Here is a 23,984-nt window from a genome sequence, read left to right as displayed (position 1 = left end):
TTCTTCCTGAGAACTAAATCTAAATTAATTCACTGAGAGTGAGAAATGTATTAGGCCTTCAGGTTCCTCATAGGTAGGGGAGAACTGGGCTAACTGAGTTACTTTGAATAACCACATCTACTTCTTCATGTGATTAAGTATCACAGAAACAGACTTCTCATAATTAGAAAACAAAGGAATCATCTCAGGAATATGATGTGCAGGTAGTGCTTGATCCAACTTCATCGTTAACAAAGTTTATCATTTGATCACTGAGCAGCTTTTATGATTCTTATCTACTGCTAAGAAATGTGATATGCAACTAAATGACAAAGGTAAAGCAATTGCAATATTTATTTTGAATTAATGAGCTTATTAAGAAGCCATAGGTCAGGCATTTTTGCACAGGTGGTGCAGAATTACAGCTCTTTATAAGAATGAATACAATTGGAGAATTTCATCAAGGGACATTTTCAATTGTGGTCAACAGATTTTCAACAGCTCAGAAAGTGTTGAATAAAAACATACACATGTATTTTATCAAAATTCAAAAGTTTCCTCTTACACATTGCTAAACTAACTCTATTTCTCATAACGGGGACTAAAGTAAAAGTTACTTACTACAGTTTTCTTCATCAGAATTATCTCCACAATCATTCTGGCTGTCACATCTCCAGTGGTCTGGAATGCAGTTGTTGTTTTTGCACTGGAACTCATGAGGTCCACAAGTTTTTTTATCTGTAATTAAGGTGAATAACATTTACAGCATTGCAAACTAAGAGTCAAAATGGGACAGACTTCTATTAAAGGCATGACAATATTGCTGGATACATTTAAGAAGGAGCAACCACAACATTTGAAAAGTTACTTTCAGGAATAACTTATTTCTCATGACACATTCTTTAAGCTTCTATTTATTTATACCAAAATACATATTCTCTTAAATTTGATAAAATTAAAATATGCACTGTATAAACTGTTATTTAAAGTTAAAAATATAAACTTCAGAGGGGATGACAAATTAGTTCGAAGAGAGGTTTTTATTGCATTGAATCTCAAAAATTCCATTAATTTTTCCTTGAATTTCTCTGTAAGATTGCTTTACAAAAGATCAGATCACAGTAAACCACAAGAATATTGATTTGAAAAATGTACAAAACATGTATTTCTCAAAAGTTATTCTTGCATACAATAATTTAAGACTAATCATACCTGATAGAAAACTTTCCACTTTGGTTTACACATTCACCTGCTGATACATTGGATTGAAAGTCTACTTGTACAAGGTAAAACATTACAAAGCCTACAGTGCTAAACTGAACATAATTTTCTTCATGATGTAAATTTTCAATGAGTTTTTCTATTTACAGAGAAGCATTGGAGGCAAAGCCTCTTGAAGATACAGGAACATCCTGAACTCCTCCAGCAGGAAGGAGCTGCCTCTGTGCTTTCTGTGAGTAATTCTTGAATAATTCTTTCAGCTTCTAAGGAGTGAGATGAAATGAAGTAAATTAAAAAGTTATCAGTGACATTTTTGTTGGAAAAAACCCCCACAGTTTGCCTTGTAAAAGCCTCAATGACATATTCAAAATTACATGTCACTGTAATATATCAATAGGAATTTTTTAAATTTCCGTTAGGCTGTGTCACAGCACGTCAGTTCAGCTCCAGACCGCTCTCGTGGCAACTCAGGGAGTTCCAAAAACTGACAGAATTAAAGGGGACTGAAACAGCAGCTTAAATCAACCCGCTTTTTCTGCTTGTGAAATGGAAAGGATGACAAATCAGAAGGATTAGACTTGATGCCACGGTCCAAACTGCTGTTTTTATTCTGTTGTTCTAGGTGTGATTCTGGAATTACAGTGATAAATCAAAACTTCATTTGAGTATCAAGAAGGTGGAGGTAAATGGTGCTGCAGCTCAGTTGAGTACAGTCAAATATCTGGTAATTACAATACTGCCTTTTGTGTTTGCTCCTTATTCTCTGCCAATACGATGATTGTTAAGACTTTTTCTCCCAAAATATTTTTTCCTACAATGTTTCTCAAGATTACGGTCTATGATATTTTGATCACAGTATTTCAAAAACACTTGTGTTGGCAAGCAATTACAAATATTTAACATTACAAAACCAAAATGTTGTCCTCAAACATACGACAGACTTGTATTTTGTCTCTGTAGCTTTGCAAAAGAATGTTTCATACCCACAATCCATCCTGTATTTATTAAAGTACTTCTAGTAAAGCCTACAATCTCCCAATAACATATTTGCCCACAAAATGTGTTCTAAATACTATTGACAGGTATCATCACAGTGACATGTAAATATTCTATTTATCCTTCCACATTCAATAGAAATACCAAGATCTAATCAGTAATACACAGAATACAGAGATGAAATCCCTTCATTTCAGTTACCTGCTAGAATGAAGAGAACATACAATATGTATTTTCTTACTCTTCAAAAAGAATTATCTAGTTCTCAGGGATGCTAAACCCAGTTTCTAGTACTGCCTCTTTACACATGTGAAGAATGGCTGGATTTTTTTTTTTAATTTATCCAACTGTAGCTTAACCCTACGATTAGTATTTGAATGTTAACCTTTCTCTTCTTATTCTATTTCTACCAAACACAAAGGAATATTTAATTATATTTTTAATACAAAATATTTTTCATGTTTGTAAGGCTCTCTCCTCTTCACAAATCTGAAAGCTTTATTCTTCCTCTGATCTCTCATAGCAGCTTACAACTGACAATGTATTACAAATCAGATTTCCTCCACATTAATGAAAACTGAGGAAAATACTGGGATGGCAGAGATAGTACTTAATGAAAAGAAAGACAAAGATTTGGGAAAGTTGTGTAACAATTACCTGATCTTTGAGAATGATGGATTTACTCAACTCAGAGGAAACAGTGCAAGACCTTATTTTTTTTTTGAATTGTGGAACAATTCAAAGCACATGTGGGCCCACACACATTTTGTCACTGCTGTCTTCAGCTCTAAATTGCTTTCTCATTTTTCATAAAATGTGACCTTAAAATGTGAAAGTTCAGACAGGAATGGTACAAAGGCAAAGAATTAAGTACTGATTACTCAATTTTCATATTTCTCTCTTCAAATTATTACGAAGAGATTCACTGATGTACTGTAACAGGCAAAGGCCCTTCTTCAGAAATTTGTGTGATCAACCTGCTGGTTGGTTGGGGTTCATCTTTTGTGCATACCGAACCAGGATTTTACTTTAGAAATACTTCTAGATGAGTATGAAGAAAACAGGATGAAAGCTTAAATAGGAAAAACAAAACAAGTCTGAAAGAAAAGATATGCACCCTAAAAGCATTTTGATTCAAATATCAACCCCTACAAATGAAAACACTCTTTTGCCACTAATCGCACTACATTGCCATTTGGGGATTTTAATTCCACATATTTTCATGTTTGTGTATTTGTGTGTGTTTGTGTGTGTGCCTGAGAGGGATAAAGTCCAAAATGAAAATTCACTTTGGATCGAGGATCAGTTTGCTGTTCTAGAGCGTGGTGGGCTGTCATCAGTGCTGGATACAGGAAATTATAAGCCTGTCAAAGGAAGTTTAAGTTTATATAATGCATCTTTCAGATTTCTCAGGGAACACATTCTTCATCATCAGGAAAAAAGCTTACTTTGACTCCTAAGGCTAAAAATAAAATTAATATAAAATTAACATTAAAAAGTGAGGAAGTAGAAAGCAGTCATATTAATGTTGACACATCATGCTAATAAAGACCTGAAATACACATAACCTTTAAAGCAAATCACAATCACTTTTCAAGACCACACACAGCTTTTTTCAGATTCTACCTCAAATGGCCCATATTTGATGTAAAATATTAAAGTTGAGAGCAAGGATTAGCACAATCAAATGGCTTTCTCTAATTGCCTGGACAGTAAGCACAAATTAACTCTACCTACTCTTTATCAAAAAACACCATACACTCATTAATACACATATATTTCCTAATTCTATTTCAACTGTCTCAGTCAGAAAGCAACCACAGAAGACTAAATACATTTACAGTACCTCTAGCAAATTTACTCAGCATAATATCTCCAATAACACACAGCAGCAGACGTTGACTAAGCAAAATACACATGGCTATGCAGCACTCGAGCAAAAAAACCTACCCTTTATACAAGCTGTGCACTGTAAGCATTTTAAAAATGAACTCAAAACAATAACAAGTTAGTATTACATCAACATATGGAGATCTTTTTTTTATTCTCAGCTTGCAGCTTTAGAATTTATTTCTATCGAATTTTGTTCACAGAAATAACAATCTTTAACTCAAAAAAAAATGCAGAAGACCAAACTGTTGAAACTACTGCCATAATAAGGTCTTTTAAACATATTTCAAATACTAAAAATACGGAAAACTTAGAAATGTGATTAAACCACCCCATTCTTCTTAACACACACCCTGTTCTTGTTCTGTGTGTGGCACAAAAATTGTGAATATAAATAAATTCTTCTGTCTCTTTCAACACAAAAACTAAGAGCAGTATATGCAGCTGGGAGATTAAAAATAAAAATGTAGGTGTTTTTCAGGGAGGTGTGTGATTAAGCTGTGGAACACTTTGCTACAGTTATCTTGTGAAAGCTTTACAAAGGTAAAAAGATAATTAAATCCATGAAGGGTTATTGCATACAGAGTCATATTTGACTCACAACAGCTCTGATTCTCAAATTATTAGAGCCTGGAAGAGTATCCCAGGGAAGTTTCACTACTGGCCTGCTTTGCTCACACATTCTTCCCTAGATAATCATTTTCAGTCACTGTCAAAGATGGGATAACAGGCAAGATGAGTCTTAGATATGAACCAACATATCCAGTTATATATATTATCACTGGAAAAACCTATTGAACTTGGGATTGCACACAATGCTCCTCTATATTATTTAATTGTTTGATGGACATTGTTCATTTGATTGTAAAATGATGACTGTGAAATACCTATCATAAATACAAATTTTCCTCTTCAGTATTAGTTTTATTTTTTCTCCTTGCTTTTAAGTTTTGTGTCTTAAGGATATCATTAGATGAATTATTTTGCAACTGCGTTGTACGAGTTGGTCTTGGATGGGTAAGTCAGAATATGAATCCACAGTTTAGAAGCTTGGAAAGTTGTCAACAGTGGACCAGTGCAGGAGAAAGCAGCTATGAAGTGGATCAGAAACTGGACAGTGCAGGGTTAGTTCTATGATATTCCAGAAGAGGACATAAAGGATCTCTGTGGCAAAGGTTCATCTCCTTTGCATTCACTGTTTCTTCAAGCCAAACTGATTTCTTGGATTGTAACTTCTCTCCATTTGATAGGATTTAGTTTCCCCATCTTGACAATTCAAATGATGGTCTTGGATTTTCAGTGTTGAGGAAGAGTTCCATTTCCCAGGCACATTTGCCACCTCCAACATTTTCATATGTGTGCTGGTGTCAATTGCTTGAAAGATATGCATGGAAAATTGGATGTTCCTCAGTGCTTTGTCCTTGACTACAGCCTGTAGTTTTGTTACTCTGTTTTTCCAGAGATAACATGAACCTGTCCAGATTCATGGGTTTCATCAAACCATTTACTGATGTGTGGATGAATAATGAGGAAAGATTTGTACGATCCATACCATTTGTCTTGTCCTGCTCCACCTCAGAAAATTTTTCTATATTTTCTTTTGTAGAACTGTCTTGAAAATTTCACAAGTTTTTCTGCTCATGATTAGTATGTGTCTTACATGGACATCCATATTCAGTGATTTTCTGACAATACTGATCCACTCATTCTGCCTCTGATTATCTGTAATCCATTTCCCAGGTAGAGTGTTTAAATTTATTATTTTCTCTCATTTACAACAAAAAGAGCTGACTCAGTACTTTCAAACAATGCAAGCAATGAGTGGGAACAACTCCTACTACTATGAATATGAAGTGTGATCTCTTTTTTTTCCCAAGTGATATGAATTGTTACTGGGTCTAAAATAACCCACCTCAGTGGGTTAGAACACTGTGGTTCTGGATGCTGTGTAAAATCTGACATAAATTGGGGCTTGGTTTGGTTATGGTGCAATCCTATCTTTGATCTTCTCTGTAAAGGATCTGCTTCCTCAAACTATCACATTTAAGTACAGAAGTTGCATAAGTATCACAGGTTCTTGGAGAAGTCCTATGGGAATGCAAAGTTTGTGGAGTGGTTTGTTAGGGCACTTAACGTCCTGGAGCTCCCACAGCAAAGCAAAAGTTGGTCATGTCAAGTTGAAATCTGCTCTGGACCCTTCTATGCAGCCAGTCTTAACTAACAGGACTTTCAAATTATATTCAAATTACATTTTCACTATTTATGATATTCAGCATCAACAAAGTATGCAGACTGATCTGACAGAAACTGGATAACACTGTGAGAAATAAAAAGAATGTCATTATATCCTATGAAAGTCACAATATTCTACGCCATTATGCTTCAAAATTCCAAATGAGATACTCATTTGCAGCTCCTGCCAATAAAACAGTAGCACAATATGAATTTTATAAACTACTCATAAAAGATTACCATTCAGCAAGAACTGGATGAGCCAGGTACACCTACAATATCAAATAGGCATAATCATACATTGAAAGAGGACAAAAACAGTGGAATAATTATTGCCTTTTGCTACCTTTTTAAAAAATTTCAAGCTACAGTAACATATTCAAAAACACTGGCATACTTACCACAGTTGGCTTCATCTGATCCATCAGCACAATCTGGGTCTTCATCACATACCCACAGTTTGGAAATGCAATGCTTTGTTGTTTTACACTGGAAATGGTCTGGAGAACAACTGTTTTCAGCTTTAAATGAAAGAATTCCAAATCAAAACTAGAAATATCCACTAATATTCAAAACAAATATTTAAAACAAATACTTGTTTTAAAGAAAAAATATTAAGGATTCAGAAATTAGATACCTCTAGCATAATTTATTCAACATCTATAAGAAAATAGCATTCATGTTCATACTGTTTATCATTTTGTCATTTTTTATATATTATTTTATCTATAAGAGTAAAGTAAGAGAAATATAATAAAGTATCTCTTGTGATATTCTTTAAACAACAAATATACTTAACATTGACACAATCAAACCACTTTAGCAAAAATCAGATAAGATTTTTTTTCCAACTTCAAAAAAGACCAGTTATCAATTCTGAAAGTCAATTTGAAAGGCTTAGGCAGCTCTCAAAGCCTTGATCGAAAAAGGAATCAAAATTATGGACAATTTTGGTGAAATTATGTGCTCTCTGTTAAATTGGGTAAATGGTGAGAAAAGTGTGACAAATATTTCACTTTATCAGTTTAGCAGAACGAATTTTTGAATGAATCCTATAGCAAGATAAAGACGCAAAGATGCAGCTGACTTTTCAACTGATTTTTAAGGATGCTCTAAGGTAAAGCTGCATTAACCTTAGAACAGACATTTGACAACAGAAAAGACCCTGGGTGCAGTCAGTGACTGTAGATGGACTCTTTCACAAGCACATACATCAGATCTTACTATTTCTCAAACTTTTATAACTGAGAGGATAGAGGCAAGATGAATAAAGGGCCTCTACCCAGACTGGATTGTGAGTAAGCTATTTGTGACCAGATGCATAAAGATTTCTTTAGAAACAAGCATATGTACAAGAATTTCTAAATCATTTTAAACTGAATTAAATGTAGGTAGAAAACAGTAGGATCTAAACCTTGATAATGTTTTCCCACATGAATGTTTGTCCCACTTTTACCTAAGGAGCTCTGTAAGTTCTTTAACACACTTTCCTATTCCTGTTGAAAAGCAATTTGCTCCCTGATGATATTCATTTTATGAATGCTAAAAGTTGGTGTATTATTTCCTCCAGTGTCACATTTCCACAAACTTGGATAAGTTCCTAAATATACTTTGAAGAAATAATTCTAATTCTCATCTAGTACACTTTAGCAGGGCATTTCAAATTGCTTTACAAGGAAGACCAGCATAATTACCTCTGTTTTATATATGGGAAGCCTTCAGTATGAAATGTGACTTCTTCAAAGTCAACTGATAAATAAAACAAAACAGTGGCAGAGCGGAAAAAAGGTGTGCATTTTATGGATCCTAGTCTGGTGAAATCAGAACAAACAAGATAATCGTATCTGTTACTTGTTTTCTGATAGGAGCCCAAGTAATATGAACTGTGTGGTAAACCTGCTTAAAATCTCCCTTTTTGTAATCTCCCCGAAGTCAGCTGGAGAATTTTCAGAAGCCACAAGCAGGGTTTTATTGAAAGAAAATTAGTACACTTAACTTTCTTAAAAGAGAAGATAAAAAAGTCGAGGTAAGACACAATGCAAATAGAAAAATGTATATGATTAACCTCTCCTGCTCTCTCCTGGGTCTTGGTAGGTGGGTTGATGGCTGAGTTTCAGACAACTCAAAAGCTTGCTTTGTGTCACAGCAGACTGTTCTGTTCTTATCAATCCCCAGGATGCTGCCAACTCCATCACTGCTGATCCTGGCCCTGACCATCCCACAGCTCCTGAGCACTGCTGTGCTGCAGACTCTGCTGCTCTGATTTAACTTCTGCCAGCTACACCTCAAGGTTTTGGGAACCTTCCATATACCACGTGCAGTTCTTTCCAAGATAAACAGCAATCTCTCCAACGTTTCACAGGAGTTTAACCGACACCGCTTAATCAGTTTTTTAAATGCAAACCAACATATAATATTATCTGTCAGAGGCTACGCCTCTCCTGAGCTGTTTGGAAGACAAATATTAAACGTGACCATCAACAAAGCCTTTGTATCCTTAGCAACCTGTCCCTTGGATAAGGGGATATTCTTCGCAGAAACGCAATGTAAACCTTGAGAAAGCTAATTCAGAATAAGCAGCTTAGATGAGCAGTAGATCTGAGTAATGAACTGAGTGAAAGAAGGAGTTATATTTCAAGACAGCCCCATCATCTTAATTACCAAATGATCAAAGACACAAGCTATTCAATAGATTCCATTTTAAATCTGAAAGTATTTTCTCTACCTATATGCAAAAAATATGGAGAGAAAATGAACTTATGAAAAGTAAGTTGCATTAAAAGCTGAGTAAGTGCAAATCCAGTTACGTAGGCAAATTAATGAAGAGGTTCCCAGGGGATAGGCAATAGAAAAGGTAAAAAAACTTAATCAAAGTAAAAGGATGTAGAAGGAGTTTTGGATACACAGCTTTTCCAACAAAAGATGCCGAAAATTATCTTTTTCCACGGAAATGCATTGCTACAAGGCACAGCAGATGAAAGGCTCAAAAGGATGAGTTATTTGTGAGGTGGTTAAGAGTAAAACAGAGGTTTCAGCCAAAGTCAAAACCCCAATTAAATGCCTGAAATAGTTCATACCTCCCTCTTCTTTGCAATGACTTTAAAAAACTGAGGTTTGTTTGCATGTTCTAAAATTATTTTCTATAGAGGATATTTACAGTATTTTATATCTTTTACTCCAGTTCCTTGTTTAAAACCAGCTACTTACGACAGTCTCTTTCATCTTCTTCATCACCACAGTCATCCTGTCCATTGCATCTCAGGTTTATTGGAATGCACTTCTGAGTTTTTGTGCACTTGAACTGACCTGACAGACACACATGTGTGTCTGTAAATTAAAAGAATAACAAGTTAAAAAGATTAAAAGTTAAAGATTAAAAGGTTCAAAACTTAAAAGGTAAATGAAAAAAAAAAAACAACAGTTTCTTGACAGAGTGGAAAGCATGGCATTTAAACCAGTTTAGCATGTTTCTGAAGCCTACAATGTAAATAATCACCTACCACAGTTCAGTTCATCAGAATTGTCCCCACAATCATTCTCTCCATCACAGATAAAGGCTGGAAGAGCACAAAGTCCAGTTCCACACTGAAAACGTCCTGGCTGACATCTGAATTCAGCTGAGAAAAAAAAAACAAACTGCTTATGAATACTATCAGAGGGATGGGTAAAGTGCTCTTCTTCCTCTGTGAACTAATCAAAAGAACCTACAAACTTTCATATTTGCCCATATAATCTCAATCTGAGTATATATTAGTATCTCAAACGTACACATATTATTGCAAAACTAATTTCAGAGCCTGACATTTTAAATTTGCCTAACTCTACTTACAGTATTAATGGTACAGAGTGAAACCCCCTGCAGGTTGGTGCTTACTGCAGGCTCAACAGAGACTTGCAATTTAGGATCTAAACAGCTGACTTCAAGTCTGTGTGTAAGAAACTCACTATCCCGATTCTTAATTCCCAAGAAAGGCCTAACACTGTTCCTTCTCCTGGCCACTGTCATTTGAGTCAATAAGCAATTATGTACCTCTGTAGCAATATTTTATATGCACAAAGTGTAGCTTAAAATGGAATCTTATGTAGAATGTTTATACGTTGAAGTTTGCTTCAGAGGCCTCTGTAGCAGGAAAAGAGAACTAACTATAAAACTGTAAAAACAGGGGTGAGGGATTTCAATACAAAAAAATCAAATTAAATGTTAATTAACTGGAAGACTGTAGAATACATAGTAGAACATGTTTGTATATAAGCTTAAGGGAACAAGGGAAAATGTTGTTGCTCAGAAAAACTGCAGTAAATAATAATAATAATGACCATCTAAACTTCTGCAATTGCAATGCAACACAAGCAAATGAGGTTAGAATTCCACATTTTTATTACATTCAAAAATAAACCTGGCAGAATTTTGTACTTATATAAAAATTATGCAACCTCAGAACAGAGCTAGGAAATAAAAATCTTTAGCAAAACCATAACTGAGATTAGCTCAGTTGGTTAGAGCATGGTTATAATGCCAAGGTTGTGGGTTTGATCCCTGTATGGGCCATTAACTTTCAAGTTGGACTTGATGCTTCTTGTGAGTCCCTTCCAACTCAGAATATTCTCTCTCACTTGCTTATAACTGGGATGAAGTAAAGGTTTAAAAGATGAAAAGATGATTTTCCAAAGAACTTGAAAGACTTTGAATAGACATGAGTTAATGATATTCTTTTACAAGCTGACAAAGAAGGGTCTGCACCCTTTTTAAATTTGACAGAAACCAAGGAACAAAAAACACTGCTGGCAAACAGAAGCATTCAAAAACAATCCTCTTCCTAACATCTGTAGTGCATTATATTTGATTCAGATCCTATGATAAAACTGGGCTCCAAATTCAGGATGCACTTACGGCACTCTGGAGGCTCGTCAGAGCCATCCCCACAGTCATCCACAGTGTCACACTTCCACCAGAACGGGATACACTTGTCGGTTTTGCAACGGAACTGTAAGAGGAAGGAGAGAAGGAGAAAAGGCTTTCATATAAATATTTATTTATTCGCTTACAAATAGAAATAGTAGTTTATGAAAATTAGATTCACCGCTTAAGTCAGTGAATTACTCCATCAATGAATTCTGGCTGTTACTTTTACAAAACTTGTATTTTAAATATTCTTTTTTTTGGAGATGTTTTGCGCTGAGGTTTTTGCTGATACAAATAACTAGTTTCAGTGATGTTTCCACACTGCCTTACAATGCCCTAATGCAAACCTCTCACTGCATTTTATGCTTTCGTCCTTTAAGATCTTATTCAAAACAAGCACTTCAATTCTCAATTGCTGTAGATTGCTGAAGCAGACAGCATCATTTTTCCTGATAAACCCAAACACCCACAGTTGCAAAAAAGGCCTTAACGTGCAGTGTAGTGTATGGTATTGCTTATATTGTTTGAATTAAACGAGCAAACCAGATATCAGGCCTTCCAGCCTTTCAAAAGGATAGAATAGCTGTAGAAAAAAAAAAAAAGAAAAATCCTTTGTAAGACTCTGGCAGCGCCTTTACTCTGTACTCAGGAGACACTGTACCTTTGTTCTGACTGAAATAGGAATGCAAACAAAACTAAGAGTAGAAATTACTTGATGAAACTTCTAGGGTTAAACCTGAAAGCTGGGTAAATGTGGCTAATGCTTGGGAGAAAAACCTGAACAGATTATCAGAAAATTCTAAGATATATTGATTTTCCTACCTGGTGTCTGAAGGAAGGAAACAAACAGGTTTAAAAGTGCAAGACATCTCAGTTTCTGTGACTCAGCAGTATTTTTTTAATTTCTTCACATTTTAAAAATAATTGATTGTTCAATAAAACTGTATTTAAAAGGTATATTATATTCAGTGCGTTGTGTCAGTTTAATCTTTTCTGCCAAGAAAAATTAGGGTTTCAAGGGCATTTATGTAGTAGGACCTATAGCTGGAGCTACATCATTCTTGTACCACCTTGAGGGACATGCCCTGTAAGAGGCTGGGTTGAAAGGCAGCTGTTTTAAACTATTAACTGCCCAACATAGGTTACACAGCTCAGAGGAGCCTCAGTAGAAGGCCAACAAATGTAGGGGACAAACAGAAACTCAGGCAATTCTCATTCTTAGTATTTTTTGCTTTCTAGCATAGTCTTTCTGATGCTTAACTGTTTTAAGGTGCCAGCCTTGCTCTGCTCACCACAATGGACTTCAGGCTGTTAAAATGACATTATGAGGTTATTTCCAGGAAATAGGTACTAACTCTTAGATGCTGTTATATGAAAATACTTGCATTCCTTTTCAAACTGAGGAGCCAGACACCCTGTAAAATATGGGTCTAAAATGGCTGGAATTTGGGTGCTTTAGAGTCTGATGTGGTTTGTATTAAACAATTTCTCATGTTAGATTAGCTATCACAGGATGGTCTGTAGATGATCCAACTCCTTTTCATCATAAACAGCTAATAGTGGATATATTGTCAAGAGCGATTACATCATAGGACCAGCTCTGATTTGACATCATCATCTGAAAATCTTGGGGAGAAAAGTGTATTTTTGCCACTGATCTCTGCACCTTATGCCATCAGACTGATGAATTATCAAACAGTAAAAAGATTTCAAAAGTGGAAGACAATGACAAATAATGTACAATGTAAACTGTCTGTCTGCAGCTGCTGCTTCTCTTTAACTCTGCTCTCCATCCTGTGGAATCCACAAGTGATAAAATATTGCTCCTGAAGGATCCAAGATGTGATGCAATCCTTCAATTCAGATGATCAATGAATTATTTAGACAGGAATAGAGCCATTCAATCAAATGTTAGCATATAAATTCAGTGTGGAATAAGATTCCAGTGTCATTTAAAGAAAATATCAAAAAAAAAAAAGGAAAAGAATTACTTTTCTTTTAACCAAAAAAATTTGAGAAGCTAAATACAAGGGAAAAATAGGTAAGAAATTCTTCATTTTACAAATGTTTTCACCTTTTTTTTCCCCACCTCATTTCTTAATAGGAAGTAACAAGCCAATATAAACACAAAAGATACAATGAACATCACAAAATCACACCACCTTAGGGTAACAGAGGAAGACAGCGGGAAGGTTTCTTAAATAACAGTATTACTTGAATTAAATGGTGCATCATTTATTAAGATGAACACTGTTTCCTAAAAAATACAAGTAAAGCCTTTTCCTTAATGATGGAAATCATTATCCTACATCATGATATAGAACGGTGTAAGAGGTCATTAGCTTACATCTAACAAAAGTGAACTGCTAGAAAAGCAGATTACTAAAAATATTTTAAAGGCCATATGTACTATAACAGTCAACCAATTAATTGTCTGGGTAGAACAGTCCAAAGACTTTTATCAAAGTGGTTCTCTTATAAGGAATCAGTATGTTTTACTTACCTCCTTTACATTTTAAGAAAAAAGGCATAAATATCTATTTCAAGTACTAGGGAATACACTGCATGCAGTTGATGCAATTGTTAATTAATTACATATTACACCATTCCCATTTTAACTACTGGATTGTTTTAAATGCAAATCTATAATTTACCTATGTAGCTATGTTACCTATTTAACTGGACTGAGCTTGTTATCTTTTATTAATGTAAAGTTCACTCATGCATGAATCCTCCCAAATCATTGTTATATACACTTTGTATTTTTATATTTCATACACATGTTTTTTCAAGGCAATTTTTATGGGTTTAGCAGCTGTATTTGTTCTAGTGACTGGCAGAAACATCGATGTTTGAAAGCGAACAAGTTCTGCATTCTCCGGAAAAAAAGGCATTTGCAAGTCTATTTTCCACTAACAGCCTTGAAGACAAAACTCCTTAAGTGCACCCAGCCTTCAGCTGCTTTGAGTGATACTTCCACATTTCATGGGCACCAGCATTGATTACTTAAAAGCACGGGCAATGACAGTAAAATATAATCCCTGCTCCCCCTGCCCCCCACGCACCTGACTGGCCGTGCAGTTGGACAGACACGTCTTGTTATCAGCAGCCAGGTAGAAGTTGGTGGGACAGGCACACGTGTACATCTTGTCAGGGGCCAGAAGGCACAAGTGACTGCAACCACCATTGTTTAGTGTACACACGTGTTTAGACACTGTGGACAGAGTAGGAAAATAATATCAGAGCCCATTATTTCAGTGCACCCCAGGGTATCTGCTTTACAGAGGAAGAAAGATGTATTACATGTGCTATCTTCACAGTGGAATGTCTCAAATCAAAAACCTATAGAGGGAAACTTTTCCTTTTGCCTTTAAGCTATTCTCTGTTGTATGCAAAAATTATTACCATGGGTGTAGGTTCAATACTGAAAGAATGAGAGGAAGAACAAAACACCTTTTTTTTTTTTTTAATAGTGAGAGAAAAAATTAGCTTATCTGGGTAAAAAGCCAAATTGTATTCAGTTACAATTCAAATATAGGAACATCAGCAGATCAGACATACCACCCACATTGTCTGACATTCCCTCAGTCCAACAAGTTTCTAAATAGCAGTATTCTTCAGCATTATTAACACTATCTTGCTTTTCAAAGAATAAGGTTAAAAGTTCTTATCACACACTGTTCCCCTCTTAAAATCTGGTAACTTGTACTATAATGCAACTAAACAGTTCTGTACTTCCAGTCAGTATCTGGGTCAACTTTTAAGCACCCAAATTGCTATCTCACCACTGAACAAGATATATCACTTGTATTTAATATCAGATATGTTTACAACATTAATCACAGGTTTCATTTCAAAAAATGCTAATTTGAAAGCTTCCACAAATTGAAACAAAAGAGAAATAAAACAGTCATTGCATGTAAACAAGCCTCCATTACTCAGCACCTGGCTCCTGAGTTAAATAAATCAATGTGCTGTTTGGAAAGCAAAGACAGAATAATTACCATCAGGTTGCCTGTAAGAATGATACACCTGGATGTCTGTTATGGTGTGCCATGAGTTAATCAGTGACAGTCTATCTGATCCAGAGGTTTTGTGGGCACGGCTGAGCGATTTAGTTTTCCCGTCTGTCCAGTAGATGTAGTCTTCAAACAATGTTAGTGCAATCACCCCTGGAATGTCTTGATTAGGGACTGGAAGAAGAGATGCTAAAATTAATGTTCACTCTTGGAAGGCTGCCAGTTAAGACATTCCATACTGCACGGGCTGACAGATACAACTGCTGTATAATGTCTTGAGAGTAATTGTCATGACAATACACCAAGCCCAGAGGGTTCTTTATTGCCAGTTACAATAAAGATGGATGGAGCACAAAACTCTGCTTGCTTAGAATTACTTGGCCCAATCAGCGTTAAGGAAATGAAAGAATTTCAGTTAACAAAAATAACCTCCAGATCTTAAACTAAATCATGTTAAACTTTAAAGTAATACACAACATAATCTTTGCATAAGCCAATACCAATTTGCACTTTTAGTAGAGTAAAAGTTATTAGAAAACATCCAAAACATAACATATACATCTCCTGATGCTTTGTGTCTAACACTCTTTAAGACAATTCATAGTGTTTTATTTCAACAGAATATCCTGACAAAATTGACAGGAAAAATAAGTTTTCCACTAAAATAAACATAGTAGTAAGAGGTCTTAAAAAATTACGGAAGGACAAAAGGTAGAAAAAGCTTTAGAGCGTCCTTTTTCCTGAACTTTAATCTTGAACTATTTATTCTTGGTAAACAGTAACTGAGATCTACTTTTTTTTTTTCTTTTAACATATATAGCTGTAATCATAAATGTCACAGAAGAATACCTGATCACAACAATTAATTTTTAGATTATAATCTTTTGTTGTTGAGTCACTCTAATTATTGATATTGATAGAGATGAAAAAAGCAGCTGACTATTACTTTTAAGCAGCATATCCTTTACACCTTTACCTTGTTTTCTTCATCTTTTTACCTCGAAAGTGATTAAATAGAGTTGGCCAATCTCAAATTACAGTTGGAATATTTCATAGCTCACTGAGACCTAATGACTGATACTGAGGATAGGGAATAACAACTAAGCAAATTCAATTTCATATCCAATAGTTCTCCCAGTAGTGAACTCCAGTGCAAGGCATGTTGCCTTCTGGTCAAGCAGACCTTGCCTCTTAGACCTGAAATTATTTTCCCTTCTTGATTGTCTCCACGTACCATAGCTATCATATTGAAATTACAATATGATATTCTTTGAAAGAGCTTCATAACATTTCTGAGAAATCAGTCAAAGAGCAATGAAATTATTTTTGGCACTCAGTACATAGCTAACTTTGCCATGGTTCCTTACGCATTACAGTACCCTCCAAAAAAGCTCTTATAATTTGTAGAATTCCATTGTAAAAAGTTTGCAATGAGAAATACAAACCATAGATAGAGAGGCAGGAAAGAACAACAGAAAGAGAAACTGCTACTCTTAGTGAAACCCTGAACTAATTATTTTATTTTTGCTTGAGTTCTGGAAAAACATTTGTTTTGATAAATTACGAGCCTTGCTTCTACTTTTGACATCAAATTAAAGATGTTTGCCTGTTTTCTCTTATTCTGATCAACGTTAAGGTTAAAGTCAGAATAAAAGTGCATGTAAAAGCCTTAATACACACAAACAGGATTTACCTAGAAAGATTATTTGGATTTCATTGTCTTTATTATTCCCTATCAATGAAAAATACATCCTTGCTTTTGCCATCCAGGAATCACAAGTAACCACCATGTCCTGAGCACAGATGTATAAATAATTCTTACTTTTGTTTCTGTATGTTCTGTGTGTTTGTGGGTTGCTATGCAGTTTATCCTGGCTTCAATGGATATGCATTCATCAGAATCCAGATGAAACTTTATATTCATGAACTAGAGAAGATTCAGGAGAGTAACATGTACTGCCTGAATTGCCTCATCACACCTTGCTAATAGAGAAACCAAGTTAAGTGTGTGGCATAAAATATTAAATATTGCAGTTAGAGCACCACATTTCAAACAACTGTTCTATGAATCAAGTACATTTTTCTTTCATTTTTAAAAAAAAGCCAATTCTGTAAAAACCAGGTTTAAAAGCTTAAATTTTTTAATTATCTTAAAAACAAAACTACCATATCAGAAACAATGCAAGAAATATTACACTCTCTGCTTTTTAAGTATTTTGAAAGAAGTATAACAGAGTATATTTGTTTCTAAAAACTGCAATTCCCATTATTACCAGATAGAGGCAAAAAGTCAAAACCATCAATGGTTTAAACACAGATTCACGTTGCAGTTTGTCCTGCCACTATTTCTTATTTCTGAGTAACTTTGTAGGTTTAATGGGCTTCTGCATTAACTTTTCATTAGGTCATGATCAGCACAAACTTGATCAAAATTCTTTCAGAAGCTTGCACCATTTAAAGCTGTAAAAGCTCTTTAAATCCTCTTGTGACTATGAAACTTAGAGAAAGTTATTAAAAAAAAAATCAATTAAGAAAGCAATGAATAGACTAGGTTAAAAACATAGTACAAATAAATACATGCAAATAAAATCTACTTGAAGTAAAACACACAGAAAATAATCCAGTATAACTGGATATAAATATTTCTTATAAAAATTCAAAGATGACTATAAAAATAAATTTTTATAAAATAAGAACTAATAATAACTACATATATGAACACTTAAAAAATTTCTTGTAAGCTGACCATAAAACTCGATGAATTTTCTTGCAGTAGACACACCTGTAAAGATTGAGAGGAATTTCTGAAAAAAGTCATTCAATGGTAGCCAATTCTGATTTACTTCACCGTTTAAGGAATAGTTCTGTCATAACTGAATATGATTTTTCTTTTACTTTTCATACATTATAACCAAGGGAACATGAGAACCATCAACATGTAATAGGTTACAGAATCTACAGTTCTCCTCAACTCAGAATGACCAAAAAAAAAAGAAAGAACACAAAACAGAGGTAATTTTATATCTTATTTTCTGATGGAACAGTAAAATAGTCTCTCATGCTATTTATTCTTTGCCTTTGAGGACATGAGTGTCTCAAGCTTTCCAAAATTTAAGGCAGTGAAAGCTATTGGTCTTTCATAAATGTATGTAGCAGGAAAAACACCCACTTTCTTCCTTCAGTCTTTCCTTTAACTTCAAGAGAGCCTCAACTGCATCACTGATCTACCTCTTCATAAATGACATACATTGGTTATATGTTGCAGTACTAATTACTAACCCTACAGCACACTTTATGCTGTGAATCACAGTTTTAAACAGGAAAGCAAGACTAATTGCTCCTCTTTCTGTGAAAACAGACTGCTTTGTGCAAATTTAAAGTAAAGACAGGTTAGTCATAACTGCTAAGTACCTCTGCTTCCCCTGCATCACCTATTTGAAAACATTTAATCAAGATGTCTGCTTGAAAATCCATTAGTAAGAAAGCAATATGTTCTGTTAAAGACAAAACTTACATTACACCAACATAAGGGTCAGATCTCCACCAGCAAACTCATGAAGAATAGAAATAGTCATATTATAACCAGAGCCATGAGAATGGCACTCACTTAGTATTAATTAATTTCTAGAATTACCTAAGGATTCAATAGTTTATTTTTTTTCTTTTAATGTTCTCATGACAATGTCACCCTGTGGGCCTCTATGAAAGTGATACAAAATAGTGCATCTCAGAACACAGGTACCAGTTTTCATACACTGCAGCACACATTACGTGTGCAGAAAAAAAATGCTATATTTTGTGCCACCAATACAATCTTATTAACTCAAACTGATACTTAGATTTTCAAGACCCTGCATTACTTATTTGTTTAAAAAAACCCCAAGCAATCGCAATATTCAGCAACTTAACAATTATGAGGGACAAAAAACATGGAATACAAGATCAGCATCCTACGTAATTTATGACAAAAAAAATTGCACCTTACTTTTGCGATTCCCTTCCCCACCACAGCCTCCTCCTACCAGACATGAGCAAGTCCCTTGCAATCCCTTCTTTTCTAACAGGCCTTCTACTGCCATCTAATTCTCTAATGGTGTTTAATTTTTATCCATAAATCATGGATTCTCTTACACTGAATGCTAATCCCAAACAGTGCTTGACCAAACAAGTAGGTGAAAAATGGGAAAAGAAAGAGGAGGTAGAAAGGAGAAGGAATGCACAGGCCTTTCAGAAAGCTGTAAAAAATAAGAGGGAGGAATGCAAGCAGGAAATAAAAGGGAAAAAAAGACAAGGCTTGAACAGATCAGAAGCAGTGGGAAATAAAAATTATTAGATACTTGAAGAGAAATAAAAATGACAATAGATAACATAATAAAGGAAGATAAAGTGCTGCATGAACTTAAGAGAAAAGCAGCCCCAAGAGGCAACATGATTGTGTAGACACATGAGAAACATGACAGACTTAAAATATATGTTTGTCTCTCTCTCCTGCATTTTGTATGAATTTTGATCCAAGAATATAAATTCATAGGCTGTAAGTCATATTTGTGATACAAATGTTTACTTTTCTCTTGTGTGAACTCTGTTTCCCTTATATTTTCTGAGCATAAGCATAATCTTCACTTAACATAAAAAAATGTTACTTTGATTTCAGGAGTGAAAATCATTCCATCTGTGATTTCTTAGCAACAAAATATGCTTACTGAAGAAGTCATACAGAAGTGAAGCCCAGCTTTGCTCAGCTCTTACTGAAACACAAGTACTTCCAAATACTCTAACATGGATAAAAAAAAAAAGGGTCTCGTTGTCAGGTGGTAAAATCAATGTACCAAGAAAAAGGTCCTTAGAAAGGACAAAGGTTGACTTCTTCTAACCAAAAAAAAAAAAAAATCAAAAAAAAAAAACCCAAAAATATCTGCGCTCTGCCAAGTCCTTCAAGGTTGGATTTTCTTTGGTGGTCAGCTCCTGTCCAAGCTGAAGATGGTTGATCACTTCCAAACTAGAAAGAGATGTGTCCCTTCCCCTTCCAACAAAACAAGGGACTGCAACCTCGCTGTGCCCTCCTGCCATATCCACAAGAATAGAAGGGGTGAAAGATTCCTGGTTTGATCCTCCCAAAATTGCATTCACCCAGCTGGAGTTCCAGGGCTGGTAAGCAATTGCTAAAGGCAATTAATTGCTGTTAAGCAACATTTTAAATGAGCTTCTACCTTCCCGTGCCATTAGAGAAGTTTCTGTTTAAGAATTCTGGCACCCAAAGGCAGAAAATTCAAACTGATTAAACCTGAAAAACTAGGCTATATTATTTTGAATTCCACTCTCTGAAACTTGATTTTCTGAACGCCAACAAAATAGAGATTAAAAAGCCTACTGACATCTTGATCTAAATGGAACCAGTGGTAAAGTCTTAGGAAGCATTAATACGAAATGCAGGAAGAACAACACTTAATAAGAAAATAGCAATTAAATCTACAAAACCAAATGAACTTGGAAATGGCTGATCTTCTCCTCTGCTGCAATTACTGGTCTCTGCAGTCCTCTTTGCCTGTGAACTCCCCTGTTAACTTTCTGTCTCATTTTATGTTCAACTTGTAACCTCTTCGAGACAGTCAATACTTTTTTATTTCCTTTTAGTACTGTCTCCTGATGCTTGTTCCTTTTGATAAAGAATTTGAAGTGCTTAGTCCACAAAATTAATAATGAATAATGACAATAAGATTATCTCTATTAAGCTTGTGACAAAGTACGTAATTTTGACAGACGTAATTAAATTTAAGTATGTTACATTAAAACACTAATTTTTGAAGATGAAGCATTTTATAATTACTATTACTTTTATGAAATTAACGCTTTTAAAAAAAAAACCACAAACCTGTCAAACTCAATGAGCAGTATAAAAATATTCACAGAATATATAGATGAAGTCCAGTAATTGAAGCTATGTTCCACATTAAAAATAAACTAAAAATACACTTTTAGGATGGTATTACTTACATCTTTAATAACAAGATATGCATTTATTTCTGTAAATTTCAATTTACATTTATTTCTGCCAATTTAATATATACTTATCACACATCCACATTGGGTAAACTATGGTAGATACAAGTCCCAGGATTAATTGGTAGAACATTTTGCCAGTCAAAAATGTAACTGGATCAGTGAAAACAGAATATTTCAGTATAATAAACTCACACAAAAAATTGTTATAAGTCCCAAAACTATCACAAAAGAAACAGGAAATTTAGACTTAAATCTAAACATCTTAAGGCACTAATGTATCTGAGGTATTAAACTTGACTACTACATATAGTGACACCATGAGAAGAGATGCATAAATTTTCCAAAATCTGCATATAAAACCAGTTGATCAAAGCTAGGACTGAAATATTTTATTGTCCCACTTTAACACGTTTTATTACCTTTTTAAATTCACTGTGAGCAGTTGTTTATATTCCAGTAACTCCATGGCAGTACAGAGCAGTGATTAAATTATTCTCAAACATATACAAGTCACTATTCGAGTAAAACAACTCAGTGTGCTAATGAGATTCAAAGGTTCTTCAATTATTTTTCAGATTTATAGAGAACATTTACATGCCTCCCAGCCCCTCACTTCAGACTTGTATCTTGCTGCTGGTTTCAATATTCATCCTCACATCCAAGCTCTTCCTTCCTTTATCTTTCCCTCTCCTGCCATCATCCAACTATGAAATTTAAACTGCTAAGCCCATTTGGTTTATCTCATTTATCTGTAACTACAGGAGCTGTTCAACACTGCAACCTCCTTCATCAAAACCCTCTCATTTTTGATTGTGTTGATATGAACAGAGAGAAAACAGAAAATCTGTGGTTTATGTTCTCTGTTCCCCTCTGACAGGAACAACTGCATGGAAACTAATGCCCATCCTTTAAAATTTGTGATGGCACATGGGGAAAATCATATGGAAATTTGAAGTGATCTCTACTAAGTTTTTAATGAGCATGTAGAAAACCTATTTTCAGAAGTCTATCATCTAATCCAATTTGGGCATATTGGCACAAGAACAGTGGAATATACAGAAACCAAGGTGGTTGCAATCTTCATAAACTGGACTCCAGAAACTGGAGACTGTGGAACTTTAGAGTAATGTAACTGTGTGAACTGCCCTTAATATAGGTGAATCTGAGTATTTTTTTCTGAATATTATCCTTTAAAAGAGAAGGAACACAATAAAATAAAATAATCAGATGTAGGAATACATATGGATTTGAGAATTTTATTGGGACAATTATGAAAACTGAATCTAGGAGGCAATAGTGGAGGTGTAGCAATTATCAGTTTGTGCTGTCAGATGTGGCTACAATGACTAATTTCGATAGACTCCTCAAAGGTTGGGAAAAAATTGCTGCCATATCAGAACTAGTTCTTATGTGCTATGAGAAACCCTCTTTTCAGACTGGACTTCTTCCAGTATAAATGTGGAAGAAATTGGTTTCTACAATCTTTTGGATTATTTCGCTATTAGGACAATTTATAAATAACTGGATTTATTCTTTTATATAACTGTGATGGCAGAGTTCAGAATTAAATACTTTTTACCTACAAAGTCCTTACAATTAGCATTTCTTCAAATTACAGGTGCTTAAACTGAAAGAGGTTTTAATCTCCAAAACCCTTGTAACCTGATTCTTCAAAACTTGCATATATACCCACTAATTCTAAAGTTTGCAAATATTCAGGCAGAATGTAATATTGAAGAAAAATTTTTTTTTTCAAATTGAGATATTGTAGGAAAGTTCCTCTCTTAACTACATTACAGCTAAAGAAGTAATTTGTGAATACTTGATTTATTTAAAGCTCAACACTTTTTCACTGCTTCATTTTCATGCCCCTGTCAGATGAAGCAATGAAGTGCTCAACTTTTGTTTTTACAGCACAAAGCAGTAAAGAACTTGACACAGTTCAAGGACTAATCTCAGCTCAGAGAAGCTTCTGTACTTCCTAAACCGGACTATCAGATTTCCCTTTTACAGTTTCATTATACTGAAATTCTCATCTTCAAAGTGAAATGTGGAAATGGTAGGCAGCTCTGGGGTTTAAGAGCTCTGAAGGATAGGAAAACCTGCATGAAACAACCAGATACCTGGGGAATTGTGAAGCCTGCATCTCCTCTGGGCAGTGAGAACCAAAAGCAGCTAAGTCTGACAAATTCTTAAATGTAGTGTTTTTTTTTTTAAAAAAAGCCCACATAAGTAAACCAGCTTAGTGCTTAACCAGATTAGTGCTTCAATACCTGCTTAATCATTTACAGTGCATAACATTTGTGAATGCTGCAGTGCTGAATTGGCTAAGCTCTAAAGACAGTTTACATAACCAAGCATTAAACTTCAAATAGCTAAGCAAGGTCATTGCTGCCCCCAGCACCAAGAAGAGCTCCCAAGTACTGTAAGATTTCTGGCCTAGTTAGCATGTTTTCAAAGTTCTTACCAGGAATCTCTTGGTAATTATAAAAGCCCATTTCTCTATTGAAATGCAGAGGAACTTTACAGGAGAAAAGTAGCAGATGTTCTTTTCTCCTGAAAAAGCTTTAAGGTTCGTAAGAAAAAAAAAAAATTAAAAAACTAGTGGAAAAAAAGTGTTAACACTAAGATCTAAATACATATAAACTCCCACTGTATGGAATAAACACTTCTTGGTTTAACATACAACATGTCAGTAATTAGCCTAAAATTGTTGGGTCTGTCCTCAAGTATCTAATGTG

General features: G+C 34.7%; 1 protein-coding gene across 7 annotated transcripts in view; it reads right to left on the bottom strand.

Annotated features, from left to right (window-relative positions):
* Nucleotides 1–23,984, bottom strand: part of LRP1B (LDL receptor related protein 1B) — a 677,950-nt gene that overhangs the window by 72,238 nt on the left and 581,728 nt on the right. For all 7 annotated transcript variants that reach the window (XM_027695895.1, XM_027695888.1, XM_027695892.1 and 4 more), the window contains 7 exons: nt 15,226–15,414; nt 14,287–14,435; nt 11,210–11,303; nt 9,819–9,935; nt 9,526–9,645; nt 6,720–6,839; nt 601–717 (listed from right to left, as the gene is read on the bottom strand). In XM_027695895.1, coding sequence (XP_027551696.1) covers nt 601–717; nt 6,720–6,839; nt 9,526–9,645; nt 9,819–9,935; nt 11,210–11,303; nt 14,287–14,435; nt 15,226–15,414 — 906 coding nt within the window. The remainder of the gene's footprint in view (nt 1–600; nt 718–6,719; nt 6,840–9,525; nt 9,646–9,818; nt 9,936–11,209; nt 11,304–14,286; nt 14,436–15,225; nt 15,415–23,984) is intronic.

This window comes from Neopelma chrysocephalum, unplaced genomic scaffold (assembly GCF_003984885.1).
Source record: "Neopelma chrysocephalum unplaced genomic scaffold, ASM398488v2 Primary Assembly neopelma1_103b, whole genome shotgun sequence".
NCBI lineage: Eukaryota > Metazoa > Chordata > Aves > Passeriformes > Pipridae > Neopelma > Neopelma chrysocephalum.
The sequence above is the reverse complement of the archived record's forward strand: the minus strand, read 5'-3'. Positions and strand labels throughout refer to the sequence as shown.